The sequence below is a fragment of the Lithobates pipiens genome, unplaced genomic scaffold (genome assembly GCF_037356315.1).
Source record: "Lithobates pipiens isolate NorthernLeopardFrog02 unplaced genomic scaffold, aLitPip1_a1.2 Scaffold_19, whole genome shotgun sequence".
Classification (NCBI taxonomy): domain Eukaryota; kingdom Metazoa; phylum Chordata; class Amphibia; order Anura; family Ranidae; genus Lithobates; species Lithobates pipiens.
In genome coordinates, this window is record NW_027507764.1 from 63,349,623 (window position 1) to 63,371,903 (window position 22,281).

The following is a 22,281-nucleotide window of genomic DNA, read 5'->3' on the forward strand; positions in this document are numbered from 1 at the left end:
ATTTGGCACAATTGTTATTTCACGTTATTGTGTTTTAGTGTTTGATTTATCACATGTATCATTGTGCACATACGTTGTGATAGTATTTTCATTTTGATTTTCACATTTTATTTTTTTTATGCTTTTCTTGTGTATGTATGTAGCACCCTCCATATACATTTGCTACTAAAATCAATTGTTCGACTTCAGTACAACCAGTCTGTCTGGTTTATTTCCCATTTGATCATTGGCGGCAGCTATAGCTCATTGTATTCTGATCACTGTATTCTGGGATAAGAGAATGAAGGGCGCTTTTGGACAGCAGCATCTGACCAGAGGTGGTGTCCCCAGAAGAGTCGGGGTAAATCTGTCTGGTGAACTTCAATTCAAGGAGGAAAACAACAAATCTGAGGAAAAAAAGATAAAAAAGAAGGAAAAAATAAAAAAGAAGGTGCCTCTAAGTGCAGAAACACCATGACTTTATTGCCAAAGGATAAAAAAAAAACACTTACTAGAGATCTGAAGTTAAAAGGCTCATCGTGTTTTTAGAAGAGTCCAGCAGTAATAGTAGTCCTGGAGGGGTCCAATCCGCAGCGGGGCGTAGAGTATCCCAGCTTCCCACAGCTTCCCTCTGCTGGATAGCTGGGGTACCCTACACCCCGCTGCGGATTGGACCCCTCCAGGACTACTATTACTGCTCTTTTAAAAACATGATCAGCCTTTTAACTTCACATCTCTAGTAGGTGTTTTTTTTATCCTTTGGCAATAAAGTTTCTACACACTCATTTTTTATCTTTGATCATTGTATTCTGACTGAGGGGAAACCTCCTGCTGTCAGAATACAATGGCACACAGGGAGGGATTTCCCCATCAAGCTTGACTGTGTCGATGGGAGAATTGAGCAACTTTGCATAATGTTTTGCCCGCCTTAGCAGTGATTTAAGTTTGAAGACTTGAACCCTATTTCCAGAGAATATGTGAACAATAGTGGTGCACCGAAATTAAAATCATGGTGCCAAAACTGAAAATTCAGGATGCAAGTTTTAAAAATGAATTAAATGTGGCTGGCGTTTTTGCATTGAAGTCAATGGGACGCAATTTTGCATTGAAGTCAATATGGGCATTTTTGCAATGGAGTCAATAGGGTGCTTTTTCCATTGAAGTCTATGGGACGTCATCTTGCATTGAAGTCAATGGGGGGGGGGGGGTAGTTTTTGCACAGAAGTTAATAGGACGTGTTTTTGCATTGAAGTCGAAATTTCCTCCTCGGCGATCCCCTTCTCCTGACTTTACCATTGAGATCAACGGCACAACCATTGGTCCCTCCACACATGCCAGGGTGCTGGGTGTAATCCCAGACTCTGACCTCTCCCTTCAGCTTCCACATTCAATCGCTGGATAAAACTTGTCGCCTTAACCTGCGCAACATCTCTAGAATTCACCCCTTCCTAACCAACAACCCCACAAAACAACTTATTGACTCCATCCTCACTGGCCTTCCTTTACACAGGCTATCCTCCTTCAGTCTATTATGAATGCTGCTGCCAGACTCATACAACTTACTAACCAATCCGTGACTGCTGCCCCTCTCTGCCAATCCCTTTACTGGCTTCCCCTACCCCACTGTATAAAATTCTAAATACTAACCACAACATACAAGGCCATCCACAACATCGCCCTCAGCTACATCACCAACCTCATCTGCAGATATCGCCCAAATTGCCCCCTCCGCTCCTCCCAGGACCTCCTGCTCTCTAGCTCTCTTGTTACCTCCTCCGATGCTCCGGGACTTCTCCAGAGCCTCTCCTATCCTCAGGAATACCCTGCCCCAGTATGTCCAGTCAGCTCCTACCCTGTCTGCCTTTAGGCGATCACTGAAAACTCACCTATTCAGGGAGGCCTACCTCACCTCCACCTGCAGCTATTACCTTTTGTACCACCTCTCCCCTCCCTTTAGACTGTAAGCCATGAGCCGGGGCTTCCTATTCCTTCTGTATTGAACTGTATTGTAATTATACTGTCCCCTTTTTATTGTAAAGCACTGTGTAAACTGTTGGCGCCATGACAATAATAAGGGGAGCTATTGCTTTGAAGTCAATGGGATGCGTTTTTGAAATGAAGTCAATGGGAACACGATTTTGCAATGAAGTCAATGAAATGTGTTTGTAAACACACAAATCCCTGTTCTGTTCGGAGTGACAGATCATGTGTTCCTAATAGCTAGGAACCACAAACCATCACTAGTCAGTCCGCTGACCCTTCAGGTAGAAACACATAGCCGGGAACACACTTAACCCCTTGATCGCCCCCTAGTCTTAACCCCTTCCTTGCCAGTGACACTTTAGAGTAAATCGGTGCATTTTTATAGCACCAATCGCTGTATAAATGCCAATGGTCCCACAAATGTGTCAAGCGTGTCCGATATGTCCACCATAATGTTGCAGTTCCAATAAAAAAAAAAAAAAAAATCGCAGATTGCTGCCATTACTAGTTTAAAAAAAATAATAAAAATGCTATAAATGTATCCCCTATTTTGTAGACGATATAACTTTTGCCCAAATCAATCAATATATGCTTATTGCGATTTTCTTTACCAAAAACATGTAGAATACATATTGGCCTAAACTGATAAAAAATTTGCTTTTTTTTAAGAATAAAAAAATGGGGAGATTTATTGAAGCAAAACGTTCAAAATATTGCGTTTTTTTTTCCAAATTGTCACTCTTATTATATTTATAGCGCAAAAAAATAAAAACTGCAGAGGTGATCAAATACTACCAAAAGAAAGCTCTCTTTATGGGGGGAAAAAAAGGACGTCAGTTTTGTATGGGTAGAGCGTCACACGACTGCGCAACTGTCAGTTAAAGTGACGCAGTGCCGAATCACAAAAAATTGCCCGGTCACTGAGCAGCCAAATCTTCCGGGGCTGAAGTCTATGTAACCCAGCCTGGCTCCAGCAGACATACAGTGCATACTTGCATGTACATAAAGCACTCCTGCTCCTTGGTGTTGCTCATCCATGTTTTTAAATGGTTAAAAACAGTAAGATCTTCCCTCTCTAGCAGGAAGGCAGGGTAGGACTTCCGCCAACTAATCATTAAGGTATTAGTAAAGTCAGGTAATATCTTTGCTCGTTACACTTGTTCTGACTGCTGGCTACGACAATCAGCCATTCAGTTACCAGGAAGGCACAAATGTCTCACACTCTCCAGATCTCTGCTAAACGGGGTCTTGTGACCCCCCTAACAACTACAGATTATAGGGCTGGTGCGACCAGTTCATTTGCAATGCAGATGAACCTCTAAAGGGAGTTTCAAGGAACAAGATAGAAGTATGTGGTATAATCCGACAGTGATTTTCCTCAAATCCTTTAATGAGCATATACACCCTTAATTATCTAGAAGCAAATTATAGCTTTAATGGCATCTGCTTAACTCATAACAATGGGATGGCAGAGAAATATGGCTGCTTTTAAGAAAAAAAATAAACTATAAAGTATTTGCAGTAAGTACAGATTTTCAGTTATTACAGCAATATTTACCTGGAAGCAATTTCATGCATTGACTTGCTTGCTGTTCCATAAATTTATATATAGTATTTCATATACAGATTTGTAAAAACAAAAAAAATGTATTGGCCATCTGCAGATCCCAGAACTTGATTAGCATCCTTGCCTAATGTTGTGCTGATAAGCTATAGATGGGGAATGGATTATGTTTTCTATCACGGGCACTGAGAGGCAGGTGCGGCAATGTGCCGTCTCTGTGCAGCACCATCAACGTGTCTCTCCGGGCAAAAATCAAACATTCCTACACAAAGTACGGCAAACAGGGCTTTTTTTCAGCAGGAACTAGGGGGGACCTCAGTTCCACCACCTCTGGCTCAGGTCTTCTGCTCCCTGCTCATCACTATCACTTGGTAACACTGAAGTCCAGCTTCTGTGTTTACAAGTGATATCTTATCTCCCAGTAGCTCCCACAGGTCAGCTATCCTGCACAGATCCCACTGAGTGCCAGACGGGGACAAGGGAGATACAGAACAGGTGCCCAGGGTTTAGTGCAGTCATGACCAGGAGAGGGTGCGTGGTGGGCTGCACCCACTGTGGTCTCTATTTTTTCCCTGGTGACCAGTTGTTGATGCTCCTACTGCATAATCTCCCTTACAAGTGACTGTAGTATAGTATAGTATAGTATGCTGGGAGGTACTACAGCCGGATAGGTATTTCAGTTTAATACTGCAACAAAGCTAAGATATATGACAGATGGTGGAACTTTTAAGGAGGGGGGAGAAAATGAGGGCATTAGAGGGAGGGGGTTGTATGCAGAGGGAAGAGCTACTATTTGATGCCATTTGGCAGGTAGGTGAGTGTGATGGGCATGGTTGAGTTCCTGCACCTATTCTCTGAGGAAAAAAGCCCTGACGGCAAATATATGCAGATTAGACTATCCTCCAAGCCTAAAGCCAGGGGTTGCATGAAAAAACAAACTGTCCACTTCAGTTGAAGCCGTTGTACTAACCATGCAAGGTCCTCGCTCTCTCTCTCCCCCCCCCTTGTATCCTGCTCGTGTGGGTCCGTGTGTCCTCGGAGAGCAACGTTAGCTGGACCGGACGCGTGCGCATTAGGATCTACACGTCAAGCATGGTGGTGGATAGCCTCGGATGTGCTGCCAGGATCTGGGCAGCTAGGTTGAACATCCACGGCGCCCCCTTCCCCTGTCGTGATCTTGAGGTGGTCATAGGAGTGAGGCCACAGTAGAATTCTTATGCTGGATCCATCTTCACACAATGTGATGTTGACCATTGTAGTGTTTTTTAACTTTACTGTATTAAATCCAAGTTACACAAAAGAGAGCGCAAAGCTGCTCTAGTGTAAGGTTAGTTGAGCGATCTCCCTCGCTGAGCTGTTGTGTTCTGACAGGGGCCCTCCCCTCCTCCCCCCTCCGCCAGAACACTCTGCCATTGGCTGAGAGCACTGATCGGGAGTTGGTCAGATGCTGGCTTTCCAGAATGCACATCCGACAGAAGTCGGCCGAACAGACCGACATACACACAGGCCGAATGTTGGACTTTTTTTTTTTTTTTAACCCTCCATTGTCTCCAGACGTTTGGCCTGTGTGTACGGGCTTTGATCATTTAGTCAACATTACCTAGTCCTGCCATATAGATGTTGCCTTTTCTTCTACTTTAGCCTGGAAGCAGATTCCGTATATGTATTATGCAAATATGGCTGCCCTCATATACAAACAAGGCATGGAAAAAAATTAACTCTTTGTTAACCCCTTCAGCCCCAGAAGGATTTACCCACTTCCTAACCAGGCCATTTTTTGCGATTCGGCACTGCGTCGCTTTAACTGACAATTGCGCAGTCGTGCGATGTTGTACTCAAACAAAGTTAATGTCCTTTTTTCCCACAAATAGAGCATTTTTTTTTTTGGTGGTATGCGGTCACCTCTGTGGTTTTTATTTTTTGCGCTATAAACAAAAAAAAGAGCGACAATTTTGAAAACAAATAAAATTATGTTTTCATTTTTGCTAAAATAAAATTAAAAACTAAATTTCTTTATCAGTTTAGGCCAATATGTATTCTAATTTCTTTTTTTTTTACCAAAAATAAGTGTATATTGGTTGGTTTGCGCAAAAGCTATAGCATCTACAAAATAGAGGATTTATTTATGCCATTATTATTATAAATTTTTATTTTTTACTAGTAATGGCGGTTATCAGTGATTTTTAGCAGGACTGCAACATTGCAGCAGACAGATTGGACACTTCTGACACTTTTTTGGGACCATTGACATTTATACAACGATCATAGCTAATAATAGACACTGATTATTGTATAAATGTCATTGGCAGGGAAGGGGTTAACACTAGGGGTTGATCAAGGGGTTAAGTGTTCCCTGGGAGGTGTTTCTAACTGTGGGGGGAGTGTACTGATAGGGATTAAAGAGAGAGATCTCTGTTCCTGATCACTAGGTACAGACAATCTCACTCTACTCCCCTGAACAGGGATCTGTGTGTTTACATTGACAGGTCCCTGGTCTAGCTCTCGTGGGTCACCGGCGGACATTGCAGCCGCCAGCCATGTGCATCGGCTCTGGCGTCATGCACACCCCATATAGCTGTCAAATCGCCCGCCGTACAGCTATGACGATTCACGCAGGGGAGCCAACCTGCTGCCGTATATAACGGCGGCGGCTGATCGGCAAGGTGTTAAAGTGATAACGTCACCTTGCAGGGCAAAGTGACAGAGGGGGAGATTTACTAAAACTGGCCAGTGCAAAATCTGGTGTAAAAACCAATCAGCTTCCAGGTTTTATTGTCAAACCTGAAGGCTCCTTTCACATGATCGAGTCTCCAAAGTCACACAATTTCAAGTGTGACTTTGGAGCGTGACTTTTGGTAGGATTTAGATTAGATTTTACATTCTATGAATCAAACTCGCATCAAAAGTTGAACCAAAGTAGTTGAGGCACCTTTTCAAAGTTCACAGTGCATCAAATTATGTGGAAGAAGGTGAAGATCCAACAGGCTAATGTGGCTCTGAGTAAGAGGTTAGTCCTTGAAACGCGAGTTTGGATCTTGACCTCCTAACACATGATTTGATGCATTATGAACTGAACAATACTGTACCATGTGATCGGCTTTGATTCAAATGCTAATTTGTGACTATAATAGTCACCACTTTTTAATAATACAACTATAGTTTTAGGATCATGCACTAGGTCTTTGTGCCCTTTTTTTTTATTTTTCTGTGGTTCCAATGTATCAGACTTCCCAAATCTTAAGAGGGCAGCAAGATCTGGCTTATCCATATAAAATCAAGATGGAGATATAGTATTCTCATCCTGAGTGGGCACACGCCCAAGTGCAGGAGAATTTGTGTTTGTGACCATTTGTATTTATCTTTTCAAAGTTGCTGCGACTTTAAGTTGCAGTGATTTGAATGGGTGCCATTGAAAACATCAAACGACTTTAGTGTTTAAAGTGTGAAAGGAGGCTTAAAGCAGATCTTCATTGCATCTGAGCACCACAAACAAAAACACTATTTAATTCATTTTTAATACTCAAAACAAACTCCCCCATCGATCCATGGCTCTGTGCTTTATTTTGATGAGAAATCACTTTGAAATAGACCCCCAAGCATTTTTGGTCATGGCCATCTTGAGTAAGGGCAAATCATTTCTGTAACCTTTACTTCCTGGACTCCATCTGCTCTTAGCTCAAGCATGCATGCAGGAGAGTGTGCTTTGCTGAGAAAGCCCTCCTTCCCTCCTGAAGACTCTTGGGATGTATGACATAATTTGCCAAGGCAAGAAACTAGGAAGTAACTAAAGAAATGTAAAAAGGAAAAAGTTTAAAAGAAGTAAATATAATACACCTGTTAGAGGGCCTTAGGGCTAGATGGTTGTGGGATATTCCCCATTTGGAAAATGAAGACTGGGATGATATGTGGGACCTCCCCTTTCAATCTCTGATCTCATTAGAGACCGTTTGAGTCAATTTAAATTGGTGCATAGAGCCTACTTTACACCATACCGACTTCATAAGATCAATCCTATGTGCTCCTCTGACTGTTGGCAGTGTGGTATGGCTCTGGGGGACTTCCCACACATCTTTGGACCTGTCCAAACATAGTAGGTTTTTGGGTGGAAGTGGTGGCTCTGTTAAATACAATTTGATACGCCCTTTTGCCGGTTTATATGTCTGTATGCCTTTTGGGTTTGGTAGAGGATATTCTTCCTACAGAGGCAGAGCCGACATTTGCTAATATTACTTTGTTCTATGAGAGGAAAGCTATTGGCCTGTACTGGAAAAAAAATCCTCTCCGCCCACACTTTTTATATTGGAAACAATTGGTTAATAACAACTTACCATTATATAGGGATAATTACGTGAACAGGGGCTGCCCTCGCAAGTATGGTAAAATCTGGGCTAAGTGGCTGGCTGAGCCTTATACGGCCTTGCATACTTTTACCAACTTGTGATTTGATAATGTTACATTTACTGTTATATAGGCTTCATGCATGGGTGTTATTACGAACTATGAAGGGGTTTAAAAAAAATTTTTTTTAAACATAGGTGCAAAAACTGCTTTTGCAGCAAATAAAATTCTATTCAATTACGTATTCCAAACTCATATATATATATATATATATATATATGAGTTTGGAATACGTAATTGAATAGAATTTTATTTGCTGCAAAAGCAGTTTTTGCACCTATGTTTAAAAAAAATTTTTTTTAAACCCCTTCATAGTACTTTCACACTGGGACCGATGGTCACCGGCGGAAAATGTCCGCTCTGTCTCTGTATTTAACAGAGCCACCATTTCAGCCCAAAAACCTACTATGTTTGGACAGGTCCAAAAGATGTATGAGAGTCCCCCAGAGTCATATCACACCGTCAACAGTTAGAGAAGCACATAGGATTCATCTTATGAAGTCGGTATGGCGTAAAGTAGGCTCTATGCACCAAACCTCTTTTTTTAGATGTGTTGTTTACAAGATAAAAACGTTTTTTTTTGTTAGAAAATTACTTAGAACCTCCAAACATTATAATTTTTTTTCCCACCTAGAGAATAAAATGGCGGTCAGTGCAATACTTTCTGTCACATCGTATCTTATCTAACGGTCTTACAAGCGCACCTTTTTTGGAAAAAATACACTTTTTTTAATTAAAAAATAAGACAACAGTAAAGCTAGCCCAATTTTTTTTATAATGTGAAAGATAATATTACGCTGAGTAAATTGATACCCAACACGTCACACTTCAAAATTGCGCCCGCTTGTGGAGTGGCGACAAACTTTTACCCTTAAAAAAAACATTTACCCTAATTTTGTACGTTTGCCCACTGACAAAGAAATGATCAGTCTATAATTTTAATGGTAGGTTTATTTGAACAGTGAGAGACAGAAGAACAACTAAAATATCCAGAAAAACGCATTTCAAAAAAGTTATAAATTGATTTGCATTTTAGTCTAGGTTCACATTTATGTGGCTGCGCTTTATGCGTTTTTCAGGCACGTTTTGCAATTCATTTTGCGTTTTTAAACCCGCATTTTACTTTTTTCTTTTTAACCACTTGCAGGCCGGACCATTTTGCTGGTCAAAGACCAGACCACTTTTTGCGATTCGGCACTGCGTCGCTTTAACTGACAATTGCGCGGTCGTGCGACGTGGCTCCCAAACAAAATTGACGTCCTTTTTTCCCCACAAATAGAGATTTCTTTTGGTGGTATTTGATCACCCCTGCGGTTTTTATTTTTTGCGCTATAAACAAAAATAGAGCGACAATTTTGAAAAAAACGCATTATTTTTTTACTTTTTGTTATAATAAATATCCCCCAAAAATATATAAAAAAACATTTTTTTCCCTCAGTTTAGGCCGATACGTATTCTTCTACATATTTTTGGCAAAAAAATCGCAATAAGCGATTATTGAATGGTTTGCGCAAAAGTTATAGCGTTTACAAAATAGGGATAGTTTTATAGCATTTTTATTAATAATTTTTTATTATTTTTTTTTTTAATAGTAATGGCGGCGATCAGCGATTTTTATTGTGACTGCGACATTGTGGGGGACCCATCGGACATTTTTGGGACCATTGTCATTTATGATTCCTGTGTAAATGACACTGGCAGTGAAGGGGTTAACCAGTGGGTGGCAGTGTAGGGGTTAAGTGTTCCTAGGGGTGTGTTACTGTGGGGGGGTTGGGCTTTCATTTAGTGAACACTGATCTCTGCTCCAATCACATGGAGCAGAGATCAGCGTCACTAGTTGCTAGGCAGAATGGAAAAATGCTGTTTACACAGCATTTCCTCCATTCGGCCGCTCCGTGAGACGATCGTGGGGATGCCCGCGGCGATCGAGTCCGCGGGTCAAGCAACCGGACTCACGGGGATCCCGACCAGCGCGGAAGCGCTCCGCCGGCGGCGCGCTCCCGATGGCAGGGCGGCATTGAATATTGGACGTACCTGTACGCCAATATGCCTGCCCGTGCCATTCTGTCGATGTACATCGTCGTGCGCTGGTCGGGAAGTGGTTAAAGTGATTGTAACCTCTGTTACACGACTTGTACCTACAGGTAAGCCTATAATTAAGGGGGGAAAAAAATGGTGGGAGAAGATGGCTCTGGGCTTCTTTTTTAATAAAGGACTTAACAAAATACAAGAGACGGTTTTTGACAACATTTCCCAGTTTTTTTTTTTTTTTTGGTGAAAGGCTGGGTGTACAATGTACCCGATACCCATTCAGATGGGGGGGCGGAATCTGGGGGCCCCCTTGTTAACGGGGGGCTTCCAGATTCCGATAAGCTCGCCCAGGAAGAAGCCCTTGATCCCCTATCAATCAGCAAGATTTAGGGCTCCCAGGTGCAGTGGCGGCCCGTCCATTAGGGGCGCCGCCCCCTCTCTCCAGGTCACCCCCCTATTTGCAATGGATAGATTCACGCGTAGCATGAATCTATCCATGGCTGCCGGGGCCAACCCCTTTTCATTCGTCCGGGCCCCTTTCAGGGCACCGGGTGCATGTATTACAGCTGCGTTTTTTTCCCCCTGCTCTCTAGTTCCCTTGTCACCTCCTCCATGCTCGACTCCAGGACTTTTCCCGAGCCTCACCCATCCTATTGAAATCCCTACCCCAATCTGTCAAACTATCTCCTCCGTTTGCTTTTAGACCCCTTTCACACCAGGGCGTTTTGCAGACGCTATAGCGTTAGAAATAGCCCCTGCAATCCGCCCTAAAAAAGCTGCACCATTGTCTGTAGTGTGAAAGCAAGGGCTTTCACACTACAGCGGTGCGCTGGCAGGACGTCGGGGAAAAGTACTGCAAGCAGCTTCTTTGGAGCAGTGAAGGAGCGTTGTGTTTACCGCTCCTCCACCACTGCTCCCCATTGAAATCAATGGGGCAGCGCTGTAATACCGCCGGCAAAACGCCGCTATTGCGGCGTATTGCTAGCGGTTTTAACCCTTTCTTGGCTGCTAGCGGGGGTAAAAGTGCCCCACTAGCGGCTGAAATGCGCCGCAAATCCGACGGCCGCAAATCCGACGGTAAAGCGCCGCTAAAAATAGCGGCATTTTACCGCCGACGCTATGGGCGGCGTAGTGTGCATGGGGTTTTAGGCAATCCCTGAAAACCCTCCTCTTCAGAGAAGCCTATCCTACCCACACCAAACAACTGTATTTTCATTTTATCCAACAGGTTATTACCTTTTGTATCACTTGACCCTCCCTTCGACATTGTAATCTCTAACGAGCAGGGCCTTCTGATTCCTCCTGTATTGAATTATATTGTAACTGTACTGTCTGCCCGCATGTTGTAAAGCACTGCACAAACTGTTGGCGCTATATAAATCCTGTATCGTAATAATAATAATATGAATAATAATAATAATAATAATAATGAGAAAGGCTGTGCTAATATCAAACATTTGAACACCAGCCCTAAAGAAGCCACACCTTAAAGTGACACGAGATAAAATAAGCCTCATTTTCCATCATCATTTCCATGTTCTGCCAATAACAACCTCCTTTTCATATAGGCTATCCTGGCATCCGTCCACACTATTAATATTATTGGAACATGGTACCAAGGAAGACAATAGGTTATGTGATGTGCAAACACATATTGTAAAGCCACAGACCAATACAAAGTCAACAGAAAATAATTACCGTACTATAATCACAAGGAACAAGGACACAAGTTTCAGTAAATGCTAGAGTGGAGGATTATGGGAAAGTTTTTGCGAATATACTTTACTGCAGTCTGTAGGCACCCCCACCCCTCAGAGCTATAATTGTATCCATACACCACTAAATCCAGCTACAGCCAAGTTTGGTTAGATGCCCAGGAAGGGTAATGAACCAAAGAAAGGATTAAATCATCCTTACTTTAAATGCAAGTGGAGCATTAAATGGAAACTATAGTTAATGTACAAGTCTGCAAGCTGAACGTCAAGGACTGCATAAAGAAATAAAAAAAATAAAAAATAAAAAACTTGATAAAATGATAATTTAGATAGCTTTTGGATATTTTTATTTAAAAATCTTCACCAAATGGTAATATGGGCAGGTCTTAATGTGTAGCATTTTTTTATTTTTATATTGTAGTTTTGAATAGCGGGTGTGAAGGGTTAAGGTCAGAGGTGGCCCACCTAAAAAAATAATAGAGGGCCTCAAGTGCGGCACTTCCAGGGAGTTGTACAATAGCAACACGTTCTCCTGCACTGAGCTGCACAGCATCACGTTAGACACCCCTTTCAAAATGAATAGGCTGTAATGCACCTCAGCACCCAAACATTTATTGTGCAACACACGACCTTGTACACTTAGACCCCTTTCACACTGGGGCGCTTTGCAGGCGCTACATCGCTAAAAATAGCACCTGCAAATCGCCCTGAAAGAGCTGCTGCTGTGTCTCTAATGTGAAAGCCCCGAGGGCTTTCACACTGGAGCGCTGCACTGGCAGGACGCTAAAAAAAGTCCTGTAAGCGGCCTCCTTGGAGCGATGAAAGAGCGGTGTGTATACCGCTCCTCCACTGCCCCTGCCCATTGAAATCAGTGGGGCAGTGCGGCTATATCGCCGGCAAAGCGCCGCTGCGGGTGGTTTTAACCCTGCTAGCAGCATCTTTGGAGCGGTGAAGCATCTTTTGGAGCAGTTTTAACCCTTTCTCTGCTGCTAGCGGGGGGGGGGGGGGTAAAAGTGCCCCACTAGCGGTCGAATAGTGACGCAAAATTGACAGTAAAGTGCAGCTAAAAATAGCGGCGCACCCACCGCCCCCAGTGTGAAAGGGGCCTATAGAGAAACTGGGAGTAATCACTGGTGTTAGTGGATACAATAAGATTTTCCAGCATCTGTGTCACTGACTGTAAAAAAACAAAACAAAAAAAACACATTGGTGTCAATGATCACAATAATAATCCCCAGCATTAGTGTCAATGATCGCAATAATAACCCCCAGCATTGGTGTCAGTGACCGCAATAAAAAACCCCAGCATTGGTGTCAGTGACCGCAATAAAAAACCCCAGCATTGGTGTCAGTGACCGCAATAACCACCTCCACATTGGTGCCAGTGGATGCAATGATAACACCTAGAATAGGTGTCAGTGGCAATAGTTAAAGGAGAAATTCACGTTTGGGAACATGTTACATACTTCACCCATTATTAGGGTAGAAAATGTAACACGTTCCCAATGCTGCAGCCGCTTCACGACCCCCCCCCCCCCCCCCCCGACAGCAGTATGGAGAGAAGCTCCCCGTACTAGATGTCACTTTTTAAAATCAGTGTGGTCATGCAGGTGGTCCGCCCACAAGGCCGCTTCATTCATTCACAAAGCTCTGTGTGTGAAATCCTTTGCGGCTGTTGGCTTGTAGTTCTCGATGAACTACCATGGCATCTTCCTGTCAGTGTACCTGCTTGCCCGTACAGGGTACACTGCCAAATCTGCATGGCACCAGCGATCTGCTTTACAGGCTCAATAAATAAATAAATGCACTTTAACGTGCAAAAAATGTGCATTTATTTTTTAAAAAGTGAACCTGTCCTTTAAGCTCTTCCTCCTGCACTGTTGCCCAGTAGCAGTGCAATTTAACCCCTCTCCTATGGTCCGTGCAATAGTAGTGTGGCAGTGAAATTTAACCTGATCTAACACTCCCACACTTCGCTCTCAGTACTGTCTTTTTCATTGTTAGGTGCTGACACTGCTGAAAAAACGCAAATGTTTCGGTATCTGGAACTCCGTGCTGCTGCACTGCAAAGTGTGCAGGTGCCGAACAGGTGGCAAACCCAGCCCAGGACATGACGGGTCACACAAAGTTTCAGTATGTCATCTGTTGGGCACCACAGAGTTAGACTCTCTGTCAAGTTTTTACTGCCGCAGGTGTCCCCATTGTGGAGATTCACCCTGCTATCTTTACTGGTGACCATCGTCACTAAGAATGAAAGTGAGGTGGAGTCCAAACTGGTAACGTTGTCCCTGGAGCAAGATGTAAGGGGAAATCTTCTAAGGGGGAGACTTGTTCAAGTGACAACTTTTTAGGAGGGGAATTCCTCTCAATTTCTTCTAATTTCTTTTTTTTTTTTCCAAATATAGTTTTATTAATTTTATCGGTACATAGAACAAAGAAGAAAAAACAAACAGTCTGGTGACCATATCATATAGGTAACAGAGATTGGTGAAAACAGGTGCGCAGCACCGGTGGAAGACAAAATCCAGCTCAGGTCGAATATCAATGGTTGCCCGAGGGCACGGTGAAATGCACAGACATATATTGAAAGTAGCCACTTTGATAACCATCCTCCATACATATATAATTAACCACAACCATATATCACCACTGCGCAATGCAAATTACGTGAACTGGAATCACCAGAGAAAACAGAGAGTATGGATAGTCTGAAAATAAAGAAGGAGAAGCAATAAGTAAAGACAGGGATTGGGGGAAGGAGGGGGGAAGAGGGAGAGGGAAGGGAGGAAGGGGTAACGGGTAGACAAATCTGTAGAGGCAGGTCGCAGGGTCTCTAGGCTTAATAGTAGAGCCCCCGGGTAACATACACTATTTAACATGTCAGGCGTCAAATAAGGGTCTCCCTGCATCTGAATACTTGAATAGGTTCCAACGGGTCCATATCTGAAGATACGTCTCACGTTTATCCGCTGCTGTCAAAATCAAGTCCTCCATTTTATTGATTTCTTCAACCTTTCTCAGCCATAGTGCCACCGTAGGTGGGTTTTGCTGTTTCCACATGAGGGGAACGCAGGCCTTGGCCGCGTTCACCAAATGTCGTAGAATCGATTTTTTATAGGTCTTGAGCGACATGGTAGAGACATGTAGCAGGAAGAAGGCGGGATCATCAGGTATCACGAATTCCGTGAAGTCCTGAGATATAGTGCGTACCGAGTGCCAAAATGTTAGCAGTTTGGGGCAGGTCCAAAAAATATGGAGCAATGTCCCCTTATCCGTGCCACATCGCCAGCACCGATCTGAGGTCTCCGGGAACATGGCACGGAGTCTGCTGGGAGTCAAGTACCATCTCATCAAAACCTTATAATTCGTTTCTTGTGTCTTTGAACAAATGGAAGACTTGAGAGACAGGTGTATCATCCTGTGGACCTGCCCTGCGTCAAAAGTACGTTGGAGGTCCACGCCCCATTTCTCAATGCAAGTCAGTTCAGGTTGGACCGGGGGTGTATTAAGAAGGGTATATGCCCCAGATAGGATCCGGGGAAGTGGTTCCCTGCCCGAGCAGTAATCCTCAAATGTAGTAAGGGGTCTACAGTATTGATGTGGGTCGTGTAAAGAGTGTAGGAAGTGATGCAGTTGTGCTGCCGGCCAGAAGGGCACACGGAAGGGACCTGCAGAATCTGTCAACTCTGTAATAGATGGCCATCTATCTCCTAGGACAAAATTAGATGCGGCTGTGATGTCGGACTCCCGTAGGGTCCGGAAGTGTACGGATGACAAGCCCGGAGGGAATTTGGGGTTGCCTAGAATGGGCGTTAGAGGCGAGGTCGTGGACGTCTGCCGTACACTTAACACAGCCTGTCTGCTTTTTCTCAGTGAATTTCCTATTAAAGGGTGTGATTTTAAGGATTGTGGCAAGTCTTCCCAACACCATAGTGCTCTATTCAAGGGGACAGGGGATTGTTCCTGTTCAATCTGCGCCCACAGTTTTAGATTACCATGACGCTGCCAGTCAATGACTCTTCCCAAATGTACTGCTAGGTAATACCTCCTCACATCTGGGATCGCAAGCCCGCCGTAGTGCTTCGGTAACGTTAACTGTGACCGTGGTATACGGGTTTTCTTGCCGGCCCAGACAAAGCGCATGAACAGTGCCTGTACCCGCTGAAAAAATACCGTCGGTATATTGACCGGCAGCGCCTGGAATAAGTAGAGATATTTCGGGAGAATGCACATCTTTAACAAGTTGCACCTCCCAAACCAGGAGTGCAAGTTCGTTTGCCATTTGCTCAACAAGATCTTAGTTTCCGCGAGTAGAGGGGGGAAATTTAATTCGTAGAGATGGGATAAATCAGGTGATAGTTTAGTGCCCAAATAGGTTAACGCTACTGATGTCCACCTAAAGCGGAAGTTCGTTCGGAGCATCTGTATCATGTTAGATGGGAGGGCTATTCCCATTGCTTCCGACTTCTGAAAATTAATCTTCATGTTAGATAGGCGGCCAAATATCTCGAATTGTTTAAGTAGATTAGGGAGAGAAACCGACGGATTTACCAGAGAAAAGAGGAGATCATCCGCATATGCGGAGATCTTATGTTGTGCCTTCCCGACCTGTATACCCTGGATGTCCTGGTTGAGTCTAATAGTCGCCAGAAAGGGCTCAAGGGAAAGTGCAAATAACAGGGGGGATAAGGGGCAGCCCTGTCTAGTGCCATTCCTAATGGGGAAGGGGTCGGAGAGCACTCCGTTCGCCTTCACCTGCGCAGTTGGGCTCGAGTATATGTGAGCTACTCTGTTGATCATCACTTCCCCTAGGCCTATGTGTCTGAGGACTGAGAACATAAATTCCCAATTTACGCGGTCGAACGCCTTTTCTGCGTCGGTGTTCAAGAAAACGCATGGTATGCCTCCGGAATTTACTACGTGTAGTAGGTTCAGGACCTTAGACGTGCTGTCCCTGGCTTCCCTCGTGGGAACAAATCCCACCTGGTCCAGGTGGACCACATTCTGAATATGTCGAGATAAACGGGTAGCCAAGATCTTCGTATAGATTTTCAGGTCTGTATTCAGCAGTGATATCGGTCTGTAGCTACTACAGGCGGTCGGATCCTTTCCTTCTTTATGCAATACCGTAATATGGGCCTTAAGGGTCTCGTTAGCTAGAGGTGTCCCTGCGTCCAAGGCGTGGAATAATTTAAGTAAGCGGGGGCCTATGATTGGGAATAGTGTCTTGTAATACTGAAGAGTGAGCCCATCCGGACCTGGAGCTTTCCCAGGTTTCATGGCACTCAAGGCTGTCTGTATTTCCAAGAGGGTAATCGGGGTTTCTAACTCAGCACAATCGTCTGGGGAGAGCGACTTCATGCGAGAGTCATTAATGTAGGACGCCATGTCTGCCGGTGAGGTAGAGGGGTTTGGTAAATTATAAAGTCGCGCATAGAAATCCCTGAATTCCTGTGCGATCTGTATGGGTAGAGTCGCAGGTTGTCCACCATTACTGATCACCTTGGGGATGTAGGAGGAAAGTCTGTGTTCCCTAACTTGCTTCGCCAGTAGCTTCCCACATTTGCTCCCCGACTCATAACTCACTCTGCGGCAAAATTGCAGAGCTGCTTTGGCTTTATACGCCAGCAGGTCCGTGACCTGTCGTCGTACTGTCGCCAAATCCATTTCTGAGGCACGAGAAGGGGCAAGCTTATGCGCGGACTCTAGAGACGCCAGTTTTTGTAGTAGGAGGGTGAGCTGTCGTTGTCTCTCCCTTTTGATCCGGGCTCCATGTTTGATCAGGATGCCTCTAATGACCGGCTTATGTGCCTCCCAGACAATTCCCTGGTAAATTTCTTCTAATTTCTAATGTTGCGTTTGTGGGACAGTAAGTGAAAAGAAAGTTCCCCAATGGTACAGAGAGCAAAACCTAATCCCACTTACCAGGGATTTTAACCCTTCCCTTCTCTATCCAAAACTGAAAAGATGCTTTGGCTGTACATACACACTTTAACATTAAAAGCAAGGTATCTTTTCCCTTTAGTCTGCCATAGAGGATTGGACTTTTTCGTTCCACTACGGGTGGAAGGAAAGAAAAACGATTGATTTTCTTTCCTTTCATCTGTGCACATTCAGCACATTCAGTGTTAATGGGGGAATCCTGCCTATATCACTATTGTGTTCTGCAGGCAGGGAGCCTTCCCAGCTAATAGAACACAATTACTAATGTCAGAGGCTATAGTTGCTGGCAGTGTAATAATAAATGGCTTTAGCCAAACACCAGCCATGTGTGAAAGAAAAGTTTTTGTTTTATCAATCATATTCTCTGAAAAATGGCCAAGAAATCATAAATTCTGCCAGGGTATGTAAACTTATGAGCACAACTGTATAAGGCCACTTTCCTAAGGCTAATCATATGGTTAACATAGTAATTTTTCTACTTTTTTAGATGGCTTTTCAAGCCGATGCGTATCTTTTAGCTTTTCTTTATATGCCTGTATTTAAACCGAGGAACCTACCCATGCCCTTCTCTACCAGTATTATTATCCTGGGTAGGTTTGTTATCTATGTACAAGCTACTCATCGGCCTATAGTTGGTGATGGTTTCTGTTGTTCCAATTGATATATATTACACCTTAATAGGGTATTTTCCATTCTGCTACTTTTTGATTATCTGTTGTTTCCCCGCATCTGTCCTTGGCCTGTCATGCATGCTGGCATCTAATCTTTGGATCTCAAGCACAGTTTTGATGTATCATGCTTTGGCACACAATGTAAATTACATGATATTTGCTGTAAAATGCCTTTGCTTATGATTCACTGTTTTCTTATTCATCTAGAATATATGAACGAGCTCCTGAAGAAGCGAAGTATCGCAAAACATGTTGAGCCTTCACTCATTATGCTGCCCGGTCCCAATTCTGCTGGGCACTTTGGGGTTTTGGCCCACCAGCTGGCCCTGGTCCAGCTATCAGAGTTGGGGTGATCATATACCAACTACATTGGTCTGAGTAGTTTTATTGTGTTTTTATGGATTTTTATGCAATTTTGTCAGAATAAATATTTTGGGATTTTATTACTGGTGCCTGAAAAGTCAAGATTTTCAGTCCCTATATACATGTACAGTATAACATGCCTGTTCATAGATGGGCTGAGTCTTGGCCGATCCCTGCTGAACCAGCTAAGATTCAATCCATCTATGGCAGGCTTTAGATACAAGATTTAATGACACCTCCCCACCCTACTCCAAGTCCTCAAAGAATACCCCTTGTCATGTATCATTCTGTACTATCACAATAACCAGACACTGCACACGGCATTGTCTTTCTTTACTTGCCACTGTATTGTTCGGGATTTTTTTCCCCCTGAATATGCTGTGGGCTACATATAGCCTTGTATTGTTTTTACAGAAGGTATAATCGGACGAGGGGAAAAAAAGAAGAAGTGGGTAGATAACAGGAGCTCCCACTTTCCATTTAAAAAAAAATTCCTTCCATTTCTTGTGCCTGAACAAGGGGAGAGGAATGGGGGGGTGAACAACATGAGATCTTTTTATTGTATAAAAACCAGAACTCTCACCCACAGTACAAGCAAAAGAATTGCTGTGTGTGGCATTCGGCATGAATGGAGTTATGTTTTTTTTTTACAGTAAACAGCAGCAATCTGGACCTATGATAATCATTATTAGGAGGTAACTTATTTGACTTGTAATGTTTTCCCCCCAAAATGTTTATTTTTTCCCTGGAGTTCTACTTCAATTACCGTATATACTCGAGTATAAGCCGAGATTTTCAGCCTCTTTTTTGAGGCTGAAAGTGCCCCCCTCGGCTTATACTCGAGTCATCGCCGTCTGACTGCTCGATCAGCGTATCGAGCAGACAGACGGCGGACATACTACAATTCGAAAGCCGCGCCTCCGCCTCCGCCTGTGATAGGCGGAACACTGAATTTCCCAGCAGCCTGTGTTCCGCCTATCACGGACATCGTCTCATCCTCGTCCGTAGTACGAGGATGAGACGATGTCCGTGATAGGCGGAACACAGGCTGCTGGGAAATTCAGTGTTCCGCCTATCACAGGCGAAGGCGGAGGCGCGGCTTTTGAATTTTAGAATGGCCGTCGAGGCGCCGACGAAGAGCGGCGATCCTGGCAAGGCACGGGACGGAGGCAAGGCAAGGCACGGCACGGGACGGGACGGAGGCAAGGCACGACACGGGACGGAGGCAAGGAGGCAAGGCACGGCACGGGACGGAGGCAAGGAGGCAAGGCACGGCACGGGACGGAGGCAAGGAGGCAAGGCACGGGACGGAGGCTCGGGACACAGGCTCGGGACACAGGTAGGCTGGACACACACACACACACACACACACACATGGACACACACACACAGGGATGGATGGAGACACACACACACACAGGGATGGATGGATGGATGGAGACACACACACACAGGGATGGATGGATGGATGGAGACACACACACACAGGGATGGATGGATGGATGGAGACACACACACACAGGGATGGATGGATGGATGGAGACACACACACACAGGGATGGATGGATGGATGGACACACACACACACAGGGATGGATGGATGGATGGACACACACACACACACAGGGATGGATGGATGGATGGACACACACACACACAGGGATGGACGGACACACAGGGATGGACGGACACACAGGGACGGACACACACACAGGGATGGACAGGCATGTCTCACCCTCGGCTTATACAATAAGTTTGCCAGTTTTTTTGGGGGTAAATTGGGGGCCTCGGCTTATATTCGGGTCGGCCTATACTCGAGTATATACGGTAAGCTTTAACCAAGCAAGCCAAAAGGACACCGTAGAATGATGTAAATTGAGGAAGTAGTTTAAAACTCTCCGATAAAAAAGGCAATATGGGGGGGAGTAAAATTAGGTGGAACTTTTCTTTTAGCTGTAAATTTCCACTTCAAGGTCATGTGAATAGAAGTTGCAGTGGTAGCACTCTGGGATGGTAACCTGATCGACATCTTTAGTCAAAGTAAGTAAAAACGTTGCCAACTTCCATAAAAAATGCAAAGCTGCCGTAGGTCATGTGGTGCAAAAGTTTGATTTTTGCTTGTGTAACCCAGAACCCCCACCCGGTTGCCTAACATCTTCAATTTACCTGGTTAAGTGCAAGATCCTGAATGGGTCAGAGCTTTGCCCCTGCAGAAAAGCCTGGCATTCAAGCAAAGCAATGACTAGATGAGCTTCTTGATCATGTGCACCTCTAGGGACCCGTCTCCTATACTGACTGAATCACTTTAAAGGCAACCTGCTTTATACAAAAGACGGGGACTGTCACTGATGTCTTACTGAAAATGCTGCTTTTATGGAAATCATGCTAACTGCCCAACTTCAATACTTTCAAACTCTGATCAAATACTGATCAAACAGTAAAATGAAATGCTGGTCAGGAACTGAATCCACTGGATTGGCCTGACAGCCAGCCAACTATAAAAGATAAGGAGTAGCAATTGTATCTTCCACATTTCTCTAAGCAGAATTTCCTTTGAAGGGAGTGTATAGTGTTGTGGATATATTGTCTTTATCAATAAAACTTAAAAATATGTAGAGGCTGCTTGCAAGGGCTGCTATTAAAGTGAACCTGTATTTTTCCCCTGCATAGGCACAGCCCAAGTTTGCATTAAAGCAGAACTCTAATGCCGCGTACACGCGGTCAGACTTTCCGACGGGAAATGTTCAATGTGAGCTTGTTGTCAGAAAGCCTGACCGTGTGTATGCTCCATCGAACATTTGGTGTCGGAATTTCCTCACACAAATGTTTGAGAGCAGTTTCTCAAATTTTCCGGCAACTTCACTTGTCAGAAAGTCCGATCGTGTGTACACAAGTCCGTCGCACAAAAGCACACACATGCTCGGAATCAAGCAGAAGGAGTCGCACTGGCTATTGAACTTCCTTTTTCGCGGCTCGTACATGTTGTACGTCACCGCGTTTTCAGGTTCGGAATTTCTGACATTTGTGTGACCGTGTGTATGCAAGACAAGTTGGAGCCAACATCCTTCAGAAAAAAAAATTCACAGTTTTGTTGTTGGAAAGTCTGATCGTGTGTACGCGGCATATGTCTTTTAAAAAGATCCTGTAAGCACATCGTCTACAGAAATTATTATTACAGCATGTAAAATTCACATATAACGCATAGCATGCATTGTATCGCACAACTTCAAAAGAAAATAAAGCAATAACTATCATCCTCCTTCCTGGAAAATGCCTTACAAAAGCAAAAAAAATCAAACCAGGAAGAGATTAAAAACAAACGCACTGTGAAGTGCAGAAATGTACATAGGACCGGAAGCAGAGAACCTGATAACATAATCTTTTTATTTGAATGAGCATTTGCCATTTCTGTACCTGATTGCTGGTCTCATTGATGGCCTCGAGGAGTTTCTCTACAGCAGACTGAAGTCGCCCACTGATATTCAACACCTGAGCTTCCTCTTCTGGGCCGATACCCGTCCCGGGAAAATCTGCTTCCGTCAGCTCCAAGGGTTCATCCAGATCTTCCTCAGTGGCTTCTGACCAAAGGACCTCGTCCTTCACCCCGCTACAGGCCTCTGCACCATCAGCATCT

General features: G+C 44.1%; 1 protein-coding gene across 8 annotated transcripts in view; it reads right to left on the reverse strand.

Moving 5' to 3' along the window:
- AKAP9 (A-kinase anchoring protein 9) overlaps positions 1 to 22,281 on the reverse strand; it is a 354,940-nt gene that overhangs the window by 146,181 nt on the left and 186,478 nt on the right. For all 8 annotated transcript variants that reach the window (XM_077490822.1, XM_077490820.1, XM_077490821.1 and 5 more), the window contains one exon: positions 22,062 to 22,279. In XM_077490822.1, the coding sequence (XP_077346948.1) occupies positions 22,062 to 22,279 (218 nt within the window). The remainder of the gene's footprint in view (positions 1 to 22,061; positions 22,280 to 22,281) is intronic.